Source organism: Stegostoma tigrinum, chromosome 4 (assembly GCF_030684315.1).
Source record: "Stegostoma tigrinum isolate sSteTig4 chromosome 4, sSteTig4.hap1, whole genome shotgun sequence".
NCBI lineage: Eukaryota > Metazoa > Chordata > Chondrichthyes > Orectolobiformes > Stegostomatidae > Stegostoma > Stegostoma tigrinum.
The window spans coordinates 80,900,567-80,925,510 of record NC_081357.1 but is presented as its reverse complement, the minus strand read 5'-3'; the positions used below and the strand labels follow the sequence as shown (position 1 = coordinate 80,925,510).

The 24,944-nt window shown below is 42.0% G+C and overlaps 1 protein-coding gene across 4 annotated transcripts in view; it reads left to right on the top strand.

Moving 5' to 3' along the window:
* si:ch211-243j20.2 (uridine-cytidine kinase-like 1) overlaps window positions 1-24,944 on the top strand; it is a 276,943-nt gene that overhangs the window by 33,478 nt on the left and 218,521 nt on the right. For all 4 annotated transcript variants that reach the window (XM_059645474.1, XM_059645475.1, XM_059645472.1 and 1 more), the window contains exon 5: window positions 9,242-9,313. In XM_059645474.1, coding sequence (XP_059501457.1) covers window positions 9,242-9,313 — 72 coding nt within the window. The remainder of the gene's footprint in view (window positions 1-9,241; window positions 9,314-24,944) is intronic.

Sequence of the window (24,944 nt, the reverse complement as noted above, 5' to 3'; positions counted from 1 at the left end):
ATGGTGCACTGACTTCTACATCACTGAGGCCGGGGGGCCAACTCTCCGACACCTCTCCTATCGCCCCCTTGATTATGACCCTACCCCCGACAACCAAACCATCATCTCCCAAACCATCCACAACCTCATCACCTCAGGTGACCTGCCACCCATAGCCTCCAATCTCATCGTTCCCCAACCCCACACTGTCCGCTTCTATCTCCTTCCCAAAATGCCCTGGTCTTCCCATTGTCTCTGCCTGCTCCTGCCCCACCGAACGTATCTCGACCTATCTCACTTCCTTTTTCTCTCTCTTGGTCCAGGACCTCCTTACCTTCATCAGTGACTCGACCCACACCCTCCACCTCCTCCAGAACTTCCAATTCCCCGGTCCCCAACATCTCATCTTTACCATGGACGTCCAGTCCCTGTACACCTGCATTCCCCATACAGAAGGCCTAAAGGCCCTCCACTTCTTCCTGACCTGCAGGCCTGACCAGTCCCCCTCCACTGACACTCTCATCTGCTTAGCCAAACTCGTCCTCACCCTCAACAACTTCTCTTTCAATTCATCCCACTTCCGACGGAGAAAGGGGGTGGCCATGGGTACCCACATGGGCACAGTCTATGCCTGCCTCTTTGTAGGTTACTCGGAACAATCCCTCTTCCATACCCCCACCTCTTCCTCCATTACATTGATGACTGTATTGGTGCTGCCTTGTGCTCCCATGAGGAGCTCGAACAGTTCATCCGCTTCATCAACACCTTCCACCCCAACCTTAAGTTCACCTGGATATCTCCCAATACCTCTGTCTCCTTCCTGGACCTTTCTGTCTCCATCACTGGCAACCACCTAGAAACCGATATCCATTTCAAGCCCACCGACTCCCACAGCTACCTAGAATCCACCTCCTCCCACCTACTTTTTTGCAAAAATGCCATCCGCTATCCCCAATTCCTTCACCTCTGCTGCATCCGCTCCATGGATGAGGCATTCCATTGCCGTACATCTCAGGTGCCCTCATCCCGTGTCTCCCGCATTTCCCACAATAACAACCAAAACAGAATCCCCCTCGTTCTCCCGTACCACCCCACCAACCTCCGGATCCCACGCATCATCCTCTGACGCTTCCGCCATCTGCAATCCGACCCCACCACCAAAGACATTTTTCCCTCCCCACCCTTATCTGCTTTCCCGAGGGACCACTCTCTCCGTGACTCCCTTGCCCACTCCCCTCCAGCCCCACCACAGCTGGCACTTTTCCCTGCAACCACAGGAAATGCTACACCTGCCCCTACACCTCACCCCCAACCAAGGCCCCAAGAAGACTTCCCACATCAAGCAGATCTCCTCGTCCGCTAATGTTGTATACTGCATCTGCTGTTCCTGTTGTGGCCTCCTCTACATCAGGGAAACCAAGCGGAGGCTTGGGGACCGCATTGCAGAACACCTACGCTCAGTTCGCTCTAAACAACTGCACCTCCCAGTTGCAAACCATTTCAACTCCCCCTCCCATTCCTCACACGACATGTCCATCCTGGGCCTCCTGCAGTGCCATAACGATGCAACCCGGAGGTTGCAGCAACTCGTATTCTGCTTGAGAAGCCTGCAGCTCAATATGGACTTCACAAGCTTCAAAATCTCCCCTCCCTCTACTGCATCCCAAAACCAGCCCAGCTTGTCCCCACCTGACCCCTCCTCCCACCCCAAGCCCCAGCCCTGTCTCCTACCCACTAACCTCATCCCGCCCCCTTGGCCTGTCCACCCTCCCTGGACTGACCAATTTCCTCTCTACCTCCCCACCTACGCTCACCTCTACTGGCTCTATCTCTGCCTCTTTGACCTGTCTGTCTCCGCTCCATCTATCTTCTCCTCTATCCATCTTCTGTCCACCTCTCCCTATTTATTTCAGAATTCCCTTCCCCTCCCCATTTCTGAAGAAGGATGTAGGCCTGAAACGTCAGCCTGCCTTCCTGCATCTCTGATGCTGCTTCGCCTGCTGTGTTTATCCGGCTCTACACCTTGTCATCCCAGATTGTCCAACATCTGCAGTTCCTGCTATCTCTGCTCACATTATCTCTTATTTTTCAGCATCACCATCCCCTTTGTTTTTTTCCCCACCAGTGTCAAGTAGGCATGAGGATCAGAGTATCAAAGAGAAAGTGGGAGAGGTGCACTTGATTGACGCGTGTTTTCAGATTTCCATCGGCTGTTGGCACTATTCATCATTGAAATACCAGCACAGGATTAGTTGGACTGGGGCGAGTGGGTATGGATATGTGTAGCTAGCCGAAATGTTAAAGTGCTGGATATGACACCAGCCAAGTCAAAATCAAGCATGACAAACATAATCATCAACCTGTAGAGATTTACAGAGCTGTTTAGCTCTTTTCAGTTAACACCATGTGTTTGTGTTGCTTGTACTTGGATAGTGTGCACGGAAAAGTAAACAGTAAAATTGATGACCACAATTGAATACACATCTACGTATCTGGTTGTGTGCAGACTGGGAGGACAAAGTTGGAAGAGGAGATGTCAGCTGAGGAGGATGATGTGCAGTGCAGTTGAGAAGTGGCAATTTCACTGATATTCCTGCTTTTTCTGGCCCAGAAAGATAATTGTTGCACTTTCTTTCAACTGCCTTATGTTGAGTAAAACATCTGCGGTCTACAATCTGTACGGAGGACAGTTAAAACAACTTAGGGGTTCAACGTGTGCAACAGGATCCCATTTTATGTGTATTCAAGAGTCTCGCAATGTAAAACACAAGACACAATGCCAGTTCCATCAGAGATTTCTCAAATCCTCTGCTTTGAAGAAGAAATTCTGAGACTGTGGGGAGCAATTCAGGATGATAGATCAGAGAGACGTTGAAAGATACCCTGGAAACTCTCTAGATTTTCGTTTATATTAACTTACAGTTGAACATTTTCAATGAAACCCTCCCTCTCCTCAATTTTCTAGAAGCATCCAGCCCATAATGGAAAACATCTCACACCTGTACAGTGTTAATGCAGCATATTCAGTTGTAATAAAAGTAGCATTTTCTGCAAAAAAGAACTGTGATTCAAGAATAAATTTGTCAAACCTATGTAAACTTGATTATTTAAAATTACTATATGATTTGATCAGTGCACCCAGAAACCGGAGAAGCACCAGCATCCTTATGGTGGGAGGATTTCACTAGATCCTACAATCCATTTGATACAGGGGGATCAGATGCAAAAACCCTATTAGCTGTCAACCTGAAATTCAGAACAGAAGTTCTCATCTTTACATTTGTTTTTTTCTACCTGGGTGTTGTGGGTTATGCTGTTTGGGCCAGCATTTATTGCCTATCCTCAGTTCCCCTTGAAGTGGTGGTGGTATGCTTCCGTCTTGAAGTGCTGAAGTCCATTGGAATAGGTACTGCTACACTGCTGTTGAGGAAGGGAGTTCCAGGATTTTGACTCGACGATAGGGAAGGCATGACAACATAGTTCCAAGCTAAGTTGGTGAGTGGCATAGAGGGGTAAATACAGGTGTTGTTGTTCCAATGTATTTGCTTCCTTTGTCTATCTATTTTGCAGAAGTGATAGGTTTAGAAAGTGTTTTCCTATGTACCTTGATGAGTTAGTACAGTATAGCTTGTTGATGGTTTACATTGCTGCTATTGTACATTGACAGTGGAGGGAGTAAATGTTTATGGATGTGGCAGCAATCAAGGGACTGCTTTGTCCTGGATGGTATCAAACTTCTTGAGTGTTGTTGGAACACTTCTGACTCATGTCTTAGAGATAGACAGACAGACTCTGGGGAATTGGGAGGTGAGTTACTATTTGCAGAATACATAGCTTCTGAACTGCTCTTGTCATCCAGTTCAGTTTCTACATAATAGTAGCTTGCAGGATGTTGGCAGTGAGGGATTCAGCAACAGTAAGGCCATTGGATGCCAAGAGGCGATAGTTAATTCTATCTTGTCGAAATGGTCATTGGCTGGTGGTTGTGTGGCCTGAACATTACTTGTCACTTGTGGGTCTTGCTGCATTTGGTCAGGGACTGCTTCAGTATCTGAGGAATCATGAATGTCGCTGAATATTGTGGAATCAACAGTGAACATCTGCACTTACGTGCTTTTGATGGATGGCATGTTATTGATGAAGCAATTGAAGTTGGTTAGGTATAGGATACTAACCTGAAGAACACCTGCAGAGGAGTCCTGAAGAGATGACTGATTTTCAAAAACTGCAACCATTTTTCATTCTGCTAAATATGACTCTAACCAGTGGATGATGTCCCCTAATTCCCATTGAATGTAATTTTAGTATGATTCCTTGATGCCATAATCTGTCAATGCAGCTTTGAAGTCAAGGGCAGACACCCTCACCGCACCTCACCTCACCAATGGAATTCAGCTTTTTGTCCGTGGTTGAACCAGCGTTGTAATGAGGTCTGGAGCTGAGTAGCCAAAGTTTCCACGACTGTCTCCGCCCGGTTTTACTGCTGTACTTTCTAATTCTGGTTGGAAAGCCACCACTAAGTCAAACCTTAGTCCTAACTTTTGAAGTGGTGTTTACATTGGGAACATAACAGCAAAGGAGGCCATTCAACTCTTATTGCATATTCTGTCGCTTCATTATATCATGACTGATGTTTATTGTCTGGGCAAAATTGAACAACTGAACATATTGTTTGTGATGCTGGTACCACGTGGGATGCTTGGAGAGTTTTCACATTTCCTTTAGAAAAGGATTAATTCCTCAGTACCATTTGAATACGATGTAAAGCATGAATGAGTTGCAAAGTAAAATATTTACTTAAAAATATTTAAAATATTGTTTTATTTTAGTAATTAGAGAAACTGATTAAGACTTCTGTGAATAAATAACCAAAAATATACTAATACAAAACTGAAAACATCATTTACGTTAAGAAAGAAAACATTTGTGAATCCATTGTTTTGGTTTTAAATGTGGGAACGTTTTAGTTTACATCCTTTACTTAAATATGATCACATCCTCTCAGTGAAATTTTGCATATCCAGTGAGGTTAAGATAATTAAGATGTGCCAGCCTTGAGTAAAATATCATTTCACTTGTACTATTAAATTCTGTTTTTAACTTCTGCACCTTTTAACATGAAATGAAATATCAGGAGATTATGCATCTGGCATCTTTACACTTTAAATTATGGAAATTTGGAGACTTGTGTTTTGAGGGAGCGTTTGAAAGTGAGGAGGAAGGTGGAATTGCTTAGGAGAATTCCTCCATATATTGATATCCAGACTATGAAAATCAGAAGCTGAAACTTATAAAGTAGATTTAGAATGTGCCAACTCCACATAGACAGTCACCCAAGGCTGGAATCCAATCCAGAACCCTGGAACTGTGAAGCAGCAGTGCTAACCACTGTGCCACCGTGCTGCCCAACTGTATCGAAAAGAATATCAGTATTCTTCTTGGATAACACGGTGTAGAGCTGGATGAATACAGCTGGCCAAGCAGCATCAGAGGAGCAGGAAACTGACGTTTCGGGTCTAGACTCTTCTTCAGGAGCTTTTCTGAAGAAGGGTCTAGGCCCGAAAGCCAGCTTTTCTGCTCCTCTGATGCTGCTTGGCCTGCTGTATTCATCCAGATTTACACCTTGTTATCCCAGATTCTCTAGCATCTGCAGTTCCTACTATCTCTGAATTAATATTCTTCTTGTGTGCTTTGTGTAAGGCAAGAGTATTTTCTAAGAGCTGCTAAGGAACTGTTCTTGTATCCATTACGTGGTTGCTTTAAGAGGGGGTCAATTCAATTGTCAAATGCAGCCAGGCTTATCCCCACTGTCTAATATAACACATGCTTTTCTGTCCCTAATGCAACCGCATATTTTGTGACATAATAATAATACACTAAAAAAAATTGGGATGCTAGTGACTGTTTGTTTCAAATGATTAATCACATAGCAGCTTCTTGATTGACTTTTAGATCACCAGTACTGGTAGGCATGCATGTCATTTTACACCTGGTGACAGAAAGAAACCCGATCTGTGTTGACTTGTGCTTAACAGTAAATAATTGTCTGCACAAACATCTGCCAGTATTTCAAGCTTCTAGTTATTACAGCATAGCTTTTTATTTCTCTGAAAAGGTACGTATTTCATTTTAATGTTAACGCACAGCCAATGCATGAGTTTTGTGGATGTAGGATTTGGATTACTGACAAATCTGTGTTACTGCCTTGAATTTTGCTGTTAGTGAGAACTGTAACAATGATGAGTGTGGTGGTTGGGTCTCAGGCAATATAACAAATGTCCTCGCTGTGATTTTTTTTTTCCTTATTTTGCTTTAATGGCCAAAAGTGAAAAAAAACTATGATATTGTCAAATGGACTCAACATTTACACTGTCAGATTTTGTTTCCTTGCTCACGTATCCTAGTATTTATACAGGTATTTTAGCAATTGTACTCTGCACGGCTGAGCAAAGGGTATCATTATCTATGCCAATGTAATTTTACCATCTTGCCTTTCGTATATTCTTGTGACTTTTGTGAGAACTTATTCCTATTTTGTCAAAACTTTGCTGTATGGTGAGAGATATGGTCTACTGACAATAGAATCAAAATTTCTAGAACAAAACTTTCCATTAGCAATTAAAAAAAAGTTTTAACTTCGCTTTAACCTCATAGGTCATTGTGTGACAACTCAGATAGCCAGACAGTAGAAAATAGAATTGGAACAATGTCTTCACATAAGCTTTTATTTAGAGAGACAATACATACTGTGCATCCCTGACCTTGGAATAATAGCTAAATGAACACAGATGCTTACCTGTTGAAGACCATCATCTGAATACAACTAAAATCCAATTAATAGAAAATTATCATACTGAGTTGAATTTTGTAGCCGTTTCCTAACAAAATCAAATTAAGTCCTGTCAGTGAATGAAAAACGGCTTGCTTTGCATTAGCAGGCAAGCAAATGGATTAAGCATAGTGACTGATGAAACTGCCATGTGATCTGCAAAATAACAGACCTATGTTCTAAGTTTTTTGAATTTATGGCAGTGAAAAGAACTAAAGGGCTTTACGCTGAGATTTAAATTTGGTGAATTGTAAAACTTAATTCATGGATTTGTTGCCAACTTAACCGTTAAAGGCAGTGCGTATCTCTAAAATTTGAGGATTTTCTCAACTTTCTGTGGATTTAGAAAATCATGAAGCTTGATGATCTCTTAAATGTTTTTGAAGCTGTAATCTACCACTGATGAGTAAAATTATTGGATACAATTACTTCCTGAAAACGAGTTGATAGGCTGCAATTGATTATTGATTATTTATTAAATAACCTATCACTCTATGTAGACTGAAGCTGTTTCTTTGAGCGATCGTAAGGGAAATTAACAGGACATATCTTCTAATAAGACCTGATATTTTGTTAAATCTTTTTCCACATTTGGCATTGTATGGCCATTTGGAATCTAAAAATAGTATAGTTAACCTGAATATTTTAATAATTTATCCTATATCGATACATTTTTCAAACCGTGCTTGATCTATATAGGCTGTACAGTGTTAGTGCTAATATCAGGTGGTTTGTAGTTTCCTTTCTTTTAAGCAAAGAAGTTTGTAACGTGATAGATTAGATTCCCTACAGTGTGAAAACAGACCCTTCGGCCCAACAAGTCCACGCTGCCGCTTGAAACATCCCACCCAGACCCATCCCCCTATACCCCACACACCCCTGAACACTGCGGGCAATTTAGCATGGCCGATCAACCTAGCCTGCACATCTTTGGACTGTGGGGAAAAAACCGGACCACCCGGAGGAAACCCACGCAGACACGGGGAGAATGTGCAGACTCCACACAGACAGTCGCCCGAGGCTGGAATTGAACCCGGGACCCTGGCACTGTGAGGCTGCACTGCTAACTACTGAGCCACTGTGCTACCCCCTTTTGGAAGGATATATGTCCTAATATGACCTGATATTTTGTAAGACAGTTCTTTTGTAATGTAGTTGTAGAATGTTTTTACCCAAGAAAAGATGAACTGGCACTGGAGGGGGTGCAGGAGATATTCACTAGGTTGATTTCAGGGTTATGAGGAGAGGCCGAATAGACTGGGATTATATTCATTGGAATTTCGAAGAATGAGGAGGAATCTTACAGAAACATTTAAATTTTGAAGAGAATAGATAAGGTAGAAGCAGCGCGGTTGTTTCCACTGGCAGGTGAAAGTGGAACAAGCAGGCATAGTCTCAATTCGGGGTCCAGTCTTTGGACTGAATTGAGGAGGAACTTCTTCACCCAAAGGATTGTGAATCTGTGGAATTCCCAGCCCAGTGAAGTAGTTGAGGTTTCTGCATTGAATGTTTTTAAAGCTAAGATTTTTTGAGTAGTAAAGGAATTAATGGTTATGGTGAGAGGGTAGGTAAGTGGAACTGAGATAACAAAAAGGTCAACCACGATGTTATTGAATGGCACAGCAGACTTGAAGGGCTAAATAGCCTACTCCTGCTACTGATTCTTATGTTCTTGCTTTTATATCATTAAAGTTTAAAATTCTCATTTGTAAGTTCTGGAATATGGGATCAAATGTGGGTAAATTCTTGTGAGAGGTCTTTTTTTGGAGTATAATGGTGTTTTAGTAGAAGCAGCCATGTGAAAGATTGAAATGATGTGGAGTAAAATCATTTTGACTTAATATATTATAAATGTTAGGAAGAAATTGGAAATTTGGCCATTCAGTATTTTAAGTAACAACTTAGCTTCAATTTTACGTAGTTAAAAACTGATCGTTTGCAGGTTTAGTGAAAGATGCCCCTCCTGCATGCAGCGGAAGAAAAGCCATCACAATTTTTTCAACATAGATTTTTATATTTATTCCAGTCCCCAATTATAGGGTTTTTCAATCATGTGCAATCGTACTGAGTTGAAATGAATTTTATGTGAGAAACACCATTACAACCAACAAAATAAGCAGACTTCTCACTTAACATTTAAATTGGATCTGCTGTCTCAGGTAGAAGGATGATGTTTTGACCATGTTCCAGTGATAGCCAGAGTTTATGAATCATTTTTCATTAAATTGGATTCAGTGTCAGGAGAGAGAAGTGACTTTGTAACCATTATTGCCACCATCACCACTACCTACCTGCTGTGCCCTGCTATCAAACAATGTTGCAATGAAGGCCAAAGCCTATTAGCATTGATTTCCGTCAGTTTTAGACATTGTCTATAATATTGCAATATGTTACCATTGTATGCTGTTCATTAACTTTTTATTTGTTTTGCAGAAAACTGTATATGGAGCAAATGTTGTGATCTTTGAAGGAATACTAGCATTTGCAAACAAGGAACTTCTTAAGGTATTGGCATTTCTTCTGTGTTACAATATACAAGAGTAGTACTCTGTCTAGTACTAAATGTTGAAATTAATACTGTACATTTCTAAAAGTTATCTGAAACTTAATGCAATGAATTCCTTAAGCAGAACTATAGCATCGTTGATAATAAAATCAATTCTGCATTTGAGAGACCTAGTAAATAATTCCCATATGGAAATTGTATAACTTCTGTATTCTAGCCATATATTTTTAACATAAGTATCTTTACAATGAGCTGCTTGCCGTCCTGCTTAAATAATGCTATTTCTTTTCAAATGTCCTTAATTCAGAATAAGATTTTTTTTAAAAAAATCCAACAGTCACTGCATTGGAGCTTTAGCCTTTACAAGAGCTGAATTCTCGTTTTCAAAAAGTAACTTGCAATTTTCTTTTCTCTGAGAGAGTTGTGACTTTGTCTTTATGACTTAAAGACAAGTTATGATTTAATATTGCCCAAGAACACACTTAATTGTGATTACTATCATCTGAGGAGTTTTTTTTTAGAAGATGGTCAGCATTTGCTGTTATGTTCAAAGAACATTGATTTTACTATTGATAGTGGTGCATTCAGAAGCTAAAGTTGGACATAATGAGTAACTTTACATGAAATTGATAGTTATTTTGTTGCTGAGAAGGGAAAAAAAAGCCAGCTTTGATCTGAATCATCACCCATTTTCATGCAGTATAAATTGTTGCTTTCTTTGAATTTGGCGTTTTTGCATTTGTCCTAATGAGAGCAAAACAAAAAAATTTTGAAAATGCATCCCTCTTTTTCAGCAATACTCAAGTAGCAAAATACAGATTTAATAATAGTTTTATTATCATATTAGTTTTCTGCTGTGCTCAATGCCCAAAGGAACAGTATTTGCTCCTGTTATAGGACCATAAAGTAGCGCAGTGCATTGGAGGTTAGTTGATCAGCTGAGTATTATGCCAGCCCCTTTGAAGGGTAATCAGTTAGTCCTACTCAACGTACATCTAATTTTCTGATGTCCTGATGTTCATTTCAATGAACAGCAACTTGAAATTTCTGGTGCAGTGGTATGTCCAGGTTTTCCTAAAGTAAAAGACTTGAGTTGCTTGCGCAGTAACTGAGTGATTGATTGTTTCATAGTCAGACGAACATAGGATCCAGAGGGAACTCTTGCCCAAAACCCCTCAAAGTTTTCAGAGACTAGGCGATAGTAAGGACTGCAGATGCTGGAAGTCAGAGTCAATGAAATGTGGAGCTGGAAAAGCACAGTAGGTCATGCAGCATCAGAGGAGCAGGAAAGTCAACGTTTCAGGTCTGGACCTTTTCAATCCTGGTGAAGGGTCCAGACCTGAAACGTTGACTTTCCTGCTCCTCCGATGCTGTCTGACCTGCTGTGCATCACCCCTGAAAGTTTTCCTCCTTCGCTTATAGAATAATAAAGTCATACAGCATGGAAACAGATGTTTTTGGTCCAATCAGTCCATATCGACCATGTTTCCAAATGAAACTAGACCCACCTGCCTGTGCTCGGCTCATATCGCTCCAAACCTTTCCTATTCATGCACTTATCCAAGTGTGTTTTAAACATCTCAAACCCTCCATTCCCAGCAACATTTTGATAAATCTTTTCTGACCACTCCAGTTTAATGATATCCTTCTGGTCATACCATTATAAGATCTACACATGACACTCCAAAAAAGGCCACACCAGTGTCCTGTAGAACCTCAATGTGATGCCCCAACTCATATATTCAAAGGTCTGAGTAGTGAAGGCAAGCAAGCTAAATGCCTTCTTAATCATCATGTCTACCTATGTTGCAAATTTGGAAGAATTATGTACCTGAACCCCTGGGTCTTTCTGTTCTACAGCACTACCCAGGGCCCTACCATTATTTGTATGAGGCCAATCCTTGTCTGTATTTTCAAAATGCAAAATAACCTTACAGTTATTCAAATTAAATTGGCAGGCAGTTGGGAACTAAAGCAAAGATGAATTGACTGAAAGAGAGCTAGAGAATAGTGTCAGTAAGACTCCGAGGAGGAGCAGGCAGGGTGTGGTTGCTAATGAAAGTGGGTCTGGTGGACTGAAGTGCATCTGTTTCAATGCAAGAAGTGTAACAGGTAAGGCAGGTGAACTTGGAGCTCAGATAAGTACTTGGAGCTATGATGTCGTTGCTGTTACAGAGACATGGTTGAGGGAGGGACAGGATTGGCAGCTTAACATTCCAGGATACAGATGTTTCAGGATAGAGGGGGATGGATATAAAAGGGGCGATGGGGAGTTGCACTACTTGTCCAGGAGATTATCACAGCTAAATTGCGGGAGGACACCTTGGATGGCTCGTACACTGAGGCAATGTGGGTAGAGCTCAGGAACAGGATGGGTGCACTCAGTGTTTGGGCTTTACTATAGGCCTCCCTACAGCCAGCGGGAGATAGAAGAACAGATACATGGGCAGATTTTGGCAAGATGTAAAAGATACAGTGTTGTTGTCGTCATGGGTGATTTTAACTTCCCACATATTGACTGGGGCTCACTTAGTGCTTGGTGTGCGGATGGAGCAGAGTTTATAAAGAGTGTTCAGGAGGGCTTCTTGTAACAGTGTCTAGATAGTCCAACTAGAAAGGAGCCATACTGGATCGAGTATTAGGGAATGACCCTGGCCAGGTGATCGACATCTCAGGGGAAGAGCTTAGGAACAGTGATCACAATTTAATAAGCTTTAAGGTACTGATGGATAAAGATGTGTAGTCTTCAGGTGAAGGTGCTAAATTGGGGAAGCTAATTACAACAATATTAGGTAGGAACTGAAGAATGTAGTTTGGAGGCAGATGTGTAGGGGCAAATCAGCATTCGGTGCATGGGAGGCTTTCAAGTGTAAGTTGCTGGGAACTCAGGACCGACACATTCTTGTAAGGATGAAGGATAGGTTTGGTAAGTTTAGGGAACCTTGGACAACAAGAGATATTGTAAGCCGAATCAAAAAGAAAAAGGAAGCATTTATCAAGGCTAGGAACGCATGAAGCAAGGGTGGAATACAAGAAAAGTGGAAAGAAATTTTAGCAAGGAGTCCAGAGGGCTAAAAGGGATCATAAAACTCATTGGCCAATAGGATAAAGGAAAATCCCAAGGCTTTTTTTTAAATATAAAGAGCAATAGGGTAGACAGGGAGAGGGTTGGCCCACTCAAGGACAGGCAAGAGAATTTGTGTGTGGAGTCAGAGAAAATGGGCAATATATTAAATAAGTACTTTGCATCAGTATTCACCGTAGAGAAGGACTTGGTGGATGGGGAGTCTGGGGAAAGGTGCGTAGATAGCTTGGGTCATGCTGAGATCAAAAAATGGTAGGTATTGGGGGGTCTTGAAAACATTTAAGGTAGACAAGTCCCCAGAGCCTGTTGGGATATATCCCAGAATATTGAGAGAGGCAAAGGAGGAAATTGCTGGGGCCTTGAGGGAAATCTTTGTATCCTTACTGGCTACAGGGGAGGTCCCAGAGGATTGGAGAATAGCCAGTGTTGTTCCTTTGTTTAAGAGGGGTGGCACGGATTATCCAGGTAATTACAGGCCAGTGACCTTATGTCAGTAGTAGTGAAATTATTGGAGAAGATTCTTCAAGACAGGATTTACTCCCACTTGGAAATAAGTGGACATATATTAATGAGAGACAAGGGATAACAAGGTGTAGAGCTGGATGAACACGACAGGCCAAGCAGCATCAGAGGAGCAGGGAAACTAATGTTTAGGATCTGGACCCTTCTTCGGAAATGAGAAGCAACATGGTTTTGTGAACGGGAGGTCATGTCTCACTAACTTGGTTGAGTTTTTTGAAGAAGTGATGATGGTGATTGATGAGGGCAAAGGATATGTCTACGTAGACTTCAGTGAGGCCTTTGACAAGGTTCCTTATGGCAGGCTGATACAGAAGGCAGAGTTGCATAGGGTCAGAGGTGGGCTTGCAAGATGGATAAAAAACTGGTTCCGTCATAGAAGACAGGGTAGCAGTGGAAGGATGTGTTTCTGAATGGAGCACTGTGACTATTGATGAATTGTGGATAGCGATGAGGACCATCATGGGATACAACTGGATATAGATTGGATGATGACTTGGGCAGAGAGATGAGGGTTGGAGTTTAATCTGGAAAAATGTGAGGTAATGCATTTTGGAAAGTCTAATCCAGATGGAGAATATACAGTAAATGGCAGAACCCTTAGGAGTACTGATAGGCAGAGCGATCTGGGTGTACAGGTCATTAAAAGTGGCAACGCAGTTGGAGAAGTTTGTCAACAAGGCATATGGCCATCGGCCAGGGCATTGAGTTTAAAAATTGGCAGGTAATGTTGCAACTTTATGGAACCTTAGGCCACATTTGGAATATTGTGTTCAGTTCTGGGCGCCACACTACCAGAAGGATGTGGTGGCTTTGGAGAGAGTACAGAAAACATTTACCAGGATATTGCCCAGTATGGAGGGCATTAGCTGTGAGGAGAGGTTGGAGAAACTTGGATTGTTCTCACTGGAACGACGGAAGTTGAGGGATAACCTAACAGAAGGGCACGGACAGAGTGAACAGACAGAAGCGTTTTCCCGGGGTTGAAGAGTCAGTTACTAGGGGTCATAGGTTTAAGGTGCAAGGGGCAAGGTTTAAACGTGATGTACGAGGCACGTTTTCTTTTACACAGAGTTTAGTGGGTGCCTGGAACTCACTGGCAGAGAGGTAGTGGAAACAGATACAACAGTGACTTTTAAAGGCTGAATAGGATGGGAATAGAGGGATACGGTCCCCAGAATGGTAGGGGGTTTAAGTGTGACGGGCAGCATGTTGGCGCAGGCTTGAAAGGCCAAAGGGCCTGTTCCTGTGCTGTAATTTTCTCTCCTCTTCTTGGTTCTTAAACTCCATTTGCCACACCTCAGCCCATTGATCCCATTTTTCAAGATCTCTGTAACGTTAGGTAATCTCAGGTCTTAATACCACCAATTTTGATGTCATCCACTTCCCTTTTGAAGACAGCTGTTTAATCTGCATACTCATTGTATATGTAGCCAAATTCAAATCACGTGGGCAAAAAAAATGCCCTCGTCTCATCAGTGTGTGTTTTGCTAAGCATCTTAAGTCTGTGCCTTTTTGTTATCAAAAAGGAATTTTTTCTTGCTCGGAGATCAGTCCCAGCTTATCCAATTCACAGACTAACTGGAACCATTCTAGTAAGTCTCAGCAGTACCATCTCCAAAGCTTTCATGTTGTTCCTAAGTATAATGTAGTAGTGGTGCTGAACTAGTGTTCTTTGTATGTTTGACATAAATTTTAGTCCTCAATGTCTGTGTTCGCAAATGCTTTATTAGCCACTTTGTTAACCCATCCTGCTACATTCAGATAAGTGTGTTAACTTTTAAACTCGTCTCCTTATTCTTCCTACAAAATGTATCTGCTCATATTTATAATCTATTGTATGAAAATGTCACATTCAAAGCACACTTAGTTCCAGAGTTGCTAGGTGGCGACATTCATATCTGGCCAGTGATAGGGAGGGAACTTATTGCAAGGTTTTCAATAGGTAACTTGGGATCACTAAACAGTTCAGAGGAGACGACAGTGACTTCCATATAATGCTTATCTTTAGGCGTAACGCAACAAAGGCAACTGAATTATGCATTTGTAGGTTGCAATGAATTATGTCATGTACACTTAAATATCCTGAAAAGCCCTGAATATTTTGGTGGTTCACAAAACACTGGGTGCCATAATAGATCTGCAGCTGAGAGTTCAAGCGGTGTGAGTAACGAGTCTCAGAAAAAAAGCAAAAGGGAAAATTTTGCTTGGTGAATCTAACAGTTGGTGAAAGGCTAGAGGTGTACTTGTGGATATGTAGTGCAGTACAGTTTTTGGAGTCCAGGAGAACAGAGACCGAAGAAAGGAAGGCAATGGAAACAGCCCTTGACAAGATGAGCAATCACAGGAAGTTTGAAAGCAAAGTCAACAGAAGTGAAGAACAGTAATCCTCTGAAGTTTTGAGATTCATTTGATCCATCATGGTATTACCCTTTGGAGAGGAATAATTGAAAAAACCCATGAGATTGAACTTTAGTGTACTTATTTTATGCACTGTGGGACATTTGAACATTAGTCTTTTACTTATTAATACCACATGTTAGTTCTGAGTATTAGAATCTATATTGGATATGTATTATAGATGTGCTACTATTCTGATATTGTGTAGAAAAGTTTATTGTTGTTTGTTGAAAACTGTGGACTCCTGTAGCTCAGTATGTCCCTTTGATCTCTCAATTCATTGATATAGTAAGGTCACTGGTCTTTAACCAGGTTGTAACATAAAGTTCAGAAACAAAAACAGAGAATGCTAAAGATGCTCAGCAGGTCTAACAGCATCTGTGGAATAAAATCAGAGTTAGTGTTTTAGTTCAAATGTTCTACTGATGTACAGTCGACCCAAAACATTAACTCTATGCCAATGGAACATTTGACCTGAAATGTTAACTCTAATTTTTGTCCACAGGTGCTGCCAGACTTTTCGAGCAATTTCTGTTTTTATTTCTGATTTACAGCATTTTGGTTTTTATGTATCATAAAATTGGTAGTCTTGCATTATACTGTCGTAACAGCCAATGACTAACATTGTTACAATGGTCACTTGGAGCTTTTGTGGAGTATACAAGACGGCAGAAACAGTTTGACAGTTACATACAGATGTTCACAGCTGGACTTGTAGTTTCCATATAGATATACTGGATAAGATGAGATTCTCAATAGGAAGAAACGTCAGGGAAGTTAATCAGGTTTCTGTAAGCAGGCAGTTCTAAATATATCAGCAATTTAATAAGGGGGATTTTTGAAAGGCCTGGTTTAGCCACAGCCCCAAGCTTGTTATACATTAAAATAGAAGAAAAGTTTGATCCTAAACTTTTCTGAACTCAATCATAGAATTAGAAAAGCCAACAACAAATTAGTGTGTAAAGGTTAGTTGCATTCCTTCAACAAATGTTTGTAGGCAGTCAGAGACCCAGTGCATTATTAGGGAAGATAAAATAATAAGTGATGTAAACGCAACCTCTTAAAAAAATCCATGGGCACAGGAGGAGGTCAGAAGAAGGTTGTGAAAAGAGAGGTCACAGCTGGGGAGAGATAAACAATTGAAACTTAAGTGTGGACAATGATAGTTTGAACACATTCTTACATCCCAAGATCAAGGGAGGAGGGATAAAGGCAAATTACAAAATAAAGAGTGACGATGTGGTCTGTTCCTAGTTGTCTGTGGAATCTTAAACAAGTTTCATTTAATGGTTTGGTAAAAGTTGTAAAGCAATTGAATTTCACTCTCACCAGTGGAATTCGAATAAACGTTTTTATTAAGAAAAGATACCTAGTAATGAAAAGTGTTTAGGTTGGAAACAGTAAAGATTTATTTAAAATTTAAGCATGAAACTTTAGTTTAGAATTTACTTACAGCATACAAATCACAGGGTTTGGAAACTGGAGTTGCAGGTCCAAGGATTGGGGTTGTTCTGAATTTGTCAGCTGTGTCACAGAATTGTAATAACTTCACATTAGAGTTGATTTTAAAGACTTGAAAACAAATGATAGAAATTAATATCCTTCCTAATTTGCTGTACTAAAGTTAGTACAGAATTTGGGAGAGTTCTTTGTGATAAGCAAGTATTTTGGTTATTGGTAAATAACATAACGCAGCTGACAAACATTTGGGAAGGAATATAACTGTCAGAAACATCGTAGGATCCAAAATATACATGATGGAGATATCTGGTAAATATTATGAGATTATTGGGCGACCGAGGGCTGTCCTTAAAGTTGTTCATCATTGATCATGTGTTCATTGAATTGGATGTATAAGTTATGGGGATGTGGCTAACAATGACATCAGTGTTGCATGTAATTATTGTAGTGCAGAAGGTATAAAAATGTTGTATTTTGTTCGGAAGCCAAAGCACCATTGACTTCTGATCTGATCCATATTGAAGAATGCAGCTGGGCCCCATATGAAAGTCATATTCGGAGTGATCTCTGGCCTCTCCCACATATGTGGTAATAGAGCTCCAAATAAAGGTTGCTTATGCGAAGGAACACAGAAGACACCTCTTTGATATTTCTCCTGACAACGATACCAGGTGAAATGTTGCTGTAATTGTAAGGAACACTAATGAATGCTGTAATTTGAAATGAATAAGTAGAAGTGATCAATGATGAGCATGAGACTATTTATAAAGGAAATCAGCAGAGGGTGCACATTAAAGCCAAAGTGAATACTACAATCAATGGACTAATGTGGATAGCTTCTATGACTTTGCCACCAAAATTTCAGTAAAGGTAAGCTGCTCGTATTAAATGCAAGGATAACTATACTGACACGATAACAAGGGAAATTTATACAGCAAGCTCAACATCACCCCATAAGTACAGGTTGTTTAATGTGATAGTTGTGTTCTTGTGTGACCTTGTGGTATAGAAAATAGCCATATAGAGAGATTGCTATATAAAATCGCTATTCTTTTACAGCAGGAAGTTTGCAATATCCAAACAGTGTCCAGTATTCATGAACCGTGTTACAGTCAATTTGTGTTAACAAAATGCACATTATAGCAGAACTACCTGTTGTTAATTTTTCTTTATTGATTGGAATATTATTTATTTTTGCATTGAAATTGATTGATTGTGGTTTTTATAAATTCCTATCGACCAAAAGCCATTGTTTCCAGGGCAATAGCATCAACTCTCTTTGGCTTCTTTTCCCTATGCTGCTTTCAACGGTTTCAACAACAGTGAGTTGGCTTCCAAGTCAGAGTTAGCAACAAGTTATTCAACTAAGCAAGACTGTGCAGCATGACCGTAGTGTATGATTTTAAGTTTGTTCGTTCACTAGGCCAACATTTATTGCATGTCCCTACTTGCCCTTGAGAAGTTAGTGGATAGCTGCTGTCTTGAACTGTGATGTAGGTACTCATGCAATGCCACAAAAATGGGAATTCCAGGATTCCCACCCAAAGACAGTGGTGTTGTAACCCCAGGTGATGTTATTCATAGATTAGTACAGAATAGAATCCCAAAAACTAGGAACCAGGCCATTTGGCCTATCGAATTAACACTGACTGTCCCGAAGAGCACTACACTATTACCCTATATTTCCATGGCTAACCCACTTAGCCTGCGTGCCCTCGACACTGCGGGCAACTTAGAATGGCAGGCCCACCTAACCTGCACAGCTTTGGATGGTGGGAGGAAACTGGAGCAATGGAAGATACACACGCAGACATGGGTAGAATGTGCGCACTCCAAACAAACAGTCACCCGAAGGTGGAATCGAATTTGGGTCCCTGGTGCTGTCTGCCAGCAGTACTAACCACTGACCCACCATGCTGCCCCATTGTTACTGGACAAGTCTGATTCTAGACATTGAACATAAACTAATATAGCACAGGAAGGAGCCCTTCGGCGGACGATGTTGTGCTGAACACGATGCCTATCTTTGGTCCATGTCCCTCCATTCCTGGCGTATTCAGATGCGTTCTAAAATCCTCTTAAATGCCCCTGACATATCTGCTTCCACCACCACCACCCTAGCAACGCATTCCAGACTCCTACCACACCCTGGGTTTTTTAAAAAAAAACTTGCTCCTCACAACTCCTTTGAACTCCTTGCCCCCCCCCCCCCCCATCCTGTCTATGCATGTCATAATTTTACAGACTTCTGTCAAGTCTCCCTTCAGCCTCCGCTGCTCCAGACAGAAGAACCCGAGTTTTTCTAGCCTCTCCTTATGGTACATACTTTATATCCTCTGGTCCAGACAGCTTCCTGGTAAACTTCTTCTGCACCTTGTCCAAAGCCTCCACATCCTTCCTGTTATGCAGCCACCAAAATAGAACAAAATAGTCTTAAGTACAGCCTAACCAAAATCTTGTAAAGCTGCGACCTGACATAGAACAGAGAACATAAAATTGTACAACACATCTTGTCTCTTGTATTCAGTTCTTCAATCAATGAAGACAAGTATGCCATACACCTAAGATAACAAAGTGTGGGGTTAAATAAGTAGTAATGGCTGGACAGTTGATGTGCTGTAGCTGTATGATGTGGGAGCTGGCTGATCCCATTGTGAACAGCAGCGACCACATCTGGAGCAAGTCTTGGTTGCTGGAAGAACTCCGGATCAGAGTAAACGATCTAGAATCTGAGCTTCAAACTCTGCGGCACATCCGGTAGGGGGAGAGTTACCTGGACACTTTGTTTCAGGTGGCAGTCACACCCAGTAGATTAAATAACTCAAATTCAGGAAGTGTTCAGGGACATGGTGTGACTGTAAGTGAGGCAGGTAGGGGGATTCAGAGTTCAGGAGTGCAGGAGCCTCAGCCCTTGACCTTGACCAACAGGTATGAGATTCTTGCTCCCTGTACGGTTGAGGAAAAGGACTGTGGACAGGATGAGCCAGCTGACCACGGCGCGTGGTGCAGAAGATCATTCAAGAGGGGGGAGCAAAAAGACATGTAGTTGTTATAGGGGATTCTATTATTAAGGGGACAGATAGTATCCTATGCAAGCCGGATTGGGAGTCCTGCATGGTATGTTGCCTGCCCGGTGCCAGGGTGCGGGACATCTCCGACCGGGTTGAAAGTATATTGGAGCGGGAGGCGGAGGATCCAGTTGTTGTGGTCCACGTTGGGACTAACAACATAGGCAAAGCTAGGCTAGAGGACCTGTTCAGGGATGATGAAACACGAGGAAAGAAATTGAAGTACAGGTCCTCAAGGGTCATAATCTCCGGATTACTGCCTGAGCCACGTGCCAGTTGGCGTAGGGAAAAGTTTGTGTGTTGGTGGGTTTGTGGGCTACCCTGATGCTAAGAGGTGCGAGTAGTCTGGCAGTCATTTCGGAAATGTACCACCAACGCACTAAAACTGCAGCTAATAAACTTAAAAGACCCTATACAGACAACAAATAAAACGAACGTCATCTACAAAATAACTTGCAAGAACTGTGACAAAAACTACATTGGACTAACTGGCAGAAAGCTAGCCACCAGGATACATGAACATCAACTAGCCACAAAACGACATGACCCACTATCACTCGTATCCTTAGATACAGATAAGGAAGGACACCACTTTGATTGGGACAACACATCCATCCGAGGACAAGCCAAACAGAGACATGCACGAGAATTCCTAGAAGCATGGCATTCCAACCGGAACTCCATCAACAAACACATTGATTTGGAGCCAATCTACCATCCCCTGAGAAAAAGAACAGAAAATGACATCACCAACGCGGGAAATGACATCACCAACCCAAGGAAACCTAACCAGATAAATAGAAAGCGGGACATAACACCAGCGCTTCGTCGGAGGCTCACTGATGATGTTACCTAGAATGGTGACGAAACGTCTGAAAACGAACCTTCCAGCTCAGCGAGCAAACTCACATCCAGAATGATGATAAAGCTACCATTTAGGCACTTTATCTAAATGCTCGTAGTATTCGCAACAAAGTAGATGAATTAACAGCACAAATCCTCTTGAATGATTATGATGTGGTAGGCATCACTGAGACATGGTTGCAGGGAGCTCAGGACTGGCAGTTAAACATCCAAGGATTCACAACATATCGGAAAGACAGGGGTGTGGGCAGAGGGGGTGGGGTTGCCTTGTTAGTTAAGAATGGAATTAAATCTACAGCACTAAATGACATAGGGTCAGAAGATATAGAGTCTGTGTGGTTGGAATTGAGGAACCACAAAGGCAAAATAAACTATAATGGGAGTTATGTACAGACCTCCTAACAGTGATCAGGACCAGGGGTGCAAGATGTACCGAGATAAAAACAGGGCATGTCAGAAAGGCAAGGTCACGGTGATCATGGGGGACTTCAATATGCAGGTGGATTGGGTGAATAATGTTGCTGGTGGATCCAAGAAAGAGAATTCATGGAAGGTTTACAGGATGGCTTTTTGGAACAGCTTGTGATGGAGCCCATAAGGGAGCAGGCTATTCTGGACTTAGTGCTATGTAATGAGCCAGACTTTATAAAAGACCTTAAAGTAAGGGAACACTTAGGAGGCAGCGATCATAATATTGTAGAGTTCAGTCTGCAGTTTGAAAGAGAGAAGGCAAAATCAGATGTCATGGTGTTACAGTTAAATAAAGGTAATTACAGGGGCATGAGGGAGGAATTGACGAAAATCGACTGGAAGCAGAGCCTAGTGGGGAAGACAGTAGAGCAGCAATGGCAGGAGTTTCTGGGTGTAATTGAGGACACAGTACAGAGGTTCATCCCAAAGAAAAGAAAGATTATCTGGGGTGGGATTAGACAGCCATGGCTGACAAAGCAAGTCAGGAAATATATCAAAGAAAAAGAGACAGCCTATAAAGTGGCCAAGAGCACTGGGAAATCAGAAGATTGGGAAGGCTACAAAAACAGACAGAGGATAACAAAGAGAGCAATGAGGAAGGAGAAGATCAAATATGTAGGTAGGCTAGCTAGTAATATTAGAAATGATAGTAAAAGCTTCTTTCAATACATAAGAAACAAATGAGAGGCAAAAGTAGATATTGGGCTGCTCCACATTGATGCTGGAAGGCTAGTGATGGGAGATAAGGAAATAGCTGAAGAACTTAATAAGTACTTTGCGTCAGTCTTCACAGTGGAAGACATGAGTAGTATGCCAACCATTAGGGAGAGCCAGGGGGCAGAGTTGAGTACGGTAGGCATTACAAACGAGAAAGTGCTAGAAAAGCCAAAGGGTCTAAAAATTGATAAATCTCCTGGCCCCGATGGGCTACATCCTAGAGTTCTGAGGGAGGTGGCTGAGGAAATAGCGGAGACTTTGATCGTGATCTTTCAAAAGTCACTGGAGTCAGGGAAAGTCCCAGATGATTGGAAAATTGCTGTTGTAACTCCATTGTTTAAGAAAGGATCAAGGCAAAAGATGGAAAATTATAGGCCAATTAGCCTAACTTCGGTAGTTGGTAAAATTCTAGAATCCATTGTCAAGGATGAGATTTCTAAATTCCTGGAAGTGCAGGGTCAGATTAAGACAAGTCAGCATGGATTTAGTAAGGGAAGGTCGTGCCTGACAAACCTGTTAGAATTCTTTGAAGAGGTAACAAGTATGTTAGACCAGGAAAACCCAGTAGATGTTATCTATTCTAGACTTCGAAAAGGCCTTTGATATGGTGCCTCATGGGAGGCTGCTGAGCAAGGTGAGGGCCCATGGTGTTCGAGGTGAGCTACTGGCTTGGATTGAGGATTGGCTGTCTGACAGAAGGCAGAGAGTTGGGATAAAAGGCTCTTTTTCGGAATGGCAACTGGTGACGAGTGGTGTCCCACAGGGGTCAATGTTGGGGCCGCAGCTGTTCACCTTATATATTAATGATCTGGATGAAGGGACTGGGGGCATTCTGGTGAAGCTTGCCGATGATACGAAGATAGGTGGACAGGCAGGTAGTACTGAGGAGGTGGGAAGCTGCAGAAAGATCTAGACAGTTCAGGAGAGTGGTCCATGAAATGGCTGATGAAATTCAATGTGAGTAAATGTGAGGTTTTGCACTTTGGAAAAAAGAATATAGGCATGGACTATTTTCTAAACGGTGGGAAAATTCGCAAAGCAGAATTGCAAAGGGATCTGCGAGTGTTGGTCCAGGATCCTCCTAAAGGTTAACTTGCAGGTAGAGTCCGTAATTAAGAAAGTGAATGTAATGTTGTCGTTTATCTCAAGAGGGTTGGAATATAAAAGCAGCGATGTGCTTCTGAGGCTTTATAAAGCTCTAGTTAGGCTCCATTTAGAATACTGTGTCCAGTTTTGGGCCCCACACCTCAGGAAGGACATACTAGCCCTGGAGCGTGTCCAGTGGAGATTCACACGGATGATCCCTGGAATGGTAGGTTTAACGTATGATGAACGGCTAACAATCCTGGGATTGTACTCATTAGAGTTTAGAAGGTTGAGGGGAGATCTAATAGAAACTTACAAGATAATGTATGGTTTAGAAGGGGTGGACGCTAGGAAGTTGTTTCCGTTCAGTGGGGAGCCTAGGACCTGAGGGCACAGCCTTAAAATTAGAGGGGGTAAATTTAAAACTGAAATGAAACGACATTTCTTCAGCCAGAGAGTGGTGGGCTTGTGGAATTCATTACCGCAGAGTGCAGTGAAGGCTGGGACGTTGGATGCCTTCAAGGCAGAGATCGACAAATTCTTGATCTCAAAAGGAATCAAGGGTTACGGGGAGAGTGCAGGGAAGTGGTGTTGAAATGCCCATCAGCCATGATTTAAATGGCAGAGTGGACTTGATGGGCCGAATGGCCTTACTTCCACTCCTATGTCTTATGGTCTTATGGATGAACACAGCAGGCCAAGTAGCATCTCAGGAGTACAAATGTTGACGTTTCGGGCCTAGACCCTTCATCAAAAAAACCAGAGGCTCTCCAAAGCCTCCACATCCTTCCAGTTAGGCACTCACGAGAATAGAACAAAATACCCTTAAGTACAGCCTAACCAAAATCTTATAAAGCAGTGACTTGACATAGAACATAGAACATAAAATTGTACTGCACATCTTGTCTCTTGTATTCAGTTCTCCAATCAATGAAGATAAGTGTACCATGCACCCAAGATAACAAAGTGTAGGGTTTTTCTGATGAAGGGTCTAGGCCTGAAACGCCAGCTTTTGTGCTCCTAAGATGCTGCTTGGCCTGCCGTGTTCAACCAGCCCCACACTTTGTTATCTTGGATTTTCCAGCATCTGCAATTCCCATTATCTCTATGCCATACACCTTCTTTACCACCCTGTCTACTTGCTTGGCCACTTTCAGTGAGCTGTTGAACCCCAGATCCGTCTGTACATCAACGGCGTTCCTGTCATTAACTCTATACTTTTCCTTAATATTTGATCTCCCAAAGTGCAACACCTGACACTTACCCGAATTAAACTGCATCTGCCATTTCTCTGCCCATATCTGCGACTGATCTACATCCTGCTGTATCTTTTGACAACCTTCTACATTATCCACAACTCCACCAATCTTTGTAACGTTAGCAAACATACTTACCTGCCGATCTACAGTTTCGACCACGTCATTTTTATATATATCACAAACAGCAAAGTTCCCAGTATAGATCCCTACGAAACACCTAGTCATGGACCCCCACCCTGAAAAACACCCGTCAACCACTACCCTCTGCCTTCTATGGGCAAGCCAATACTGAATCCAAGCATCTAGGTCACTGTGGATCTGATTCATCTTAATCTTCTGGATGAGTCTGCCATGGGGGGCTTTGTTGAAACTTAAGATCCATGTAGACAGCATCCACTGCTCTCCCATCACCTTTGTCACCTCCTCAAAATTCAATGAAGTTAGTAAGACATGGAACTGTACACTTTTTCTGGAGCTATCATACACTGAAGTTCCGATACGCTCAGTTTAAGTAACCACTTCTGGGTTTTGTGTGGTCTGGAACTAACATTGCCTTTTCACTCTAAAGTCCCATCTCACTATGTATCCTTTTAAGTTAGTTTTTTTTTTCAGTTTTGCTGGGGCAAAATCCTGGAGTCCCTCCTTGATAGCAATGTGGGTCAGTCCATAGCAGGTGGACTGCCACGGTTCAAGAAGACAA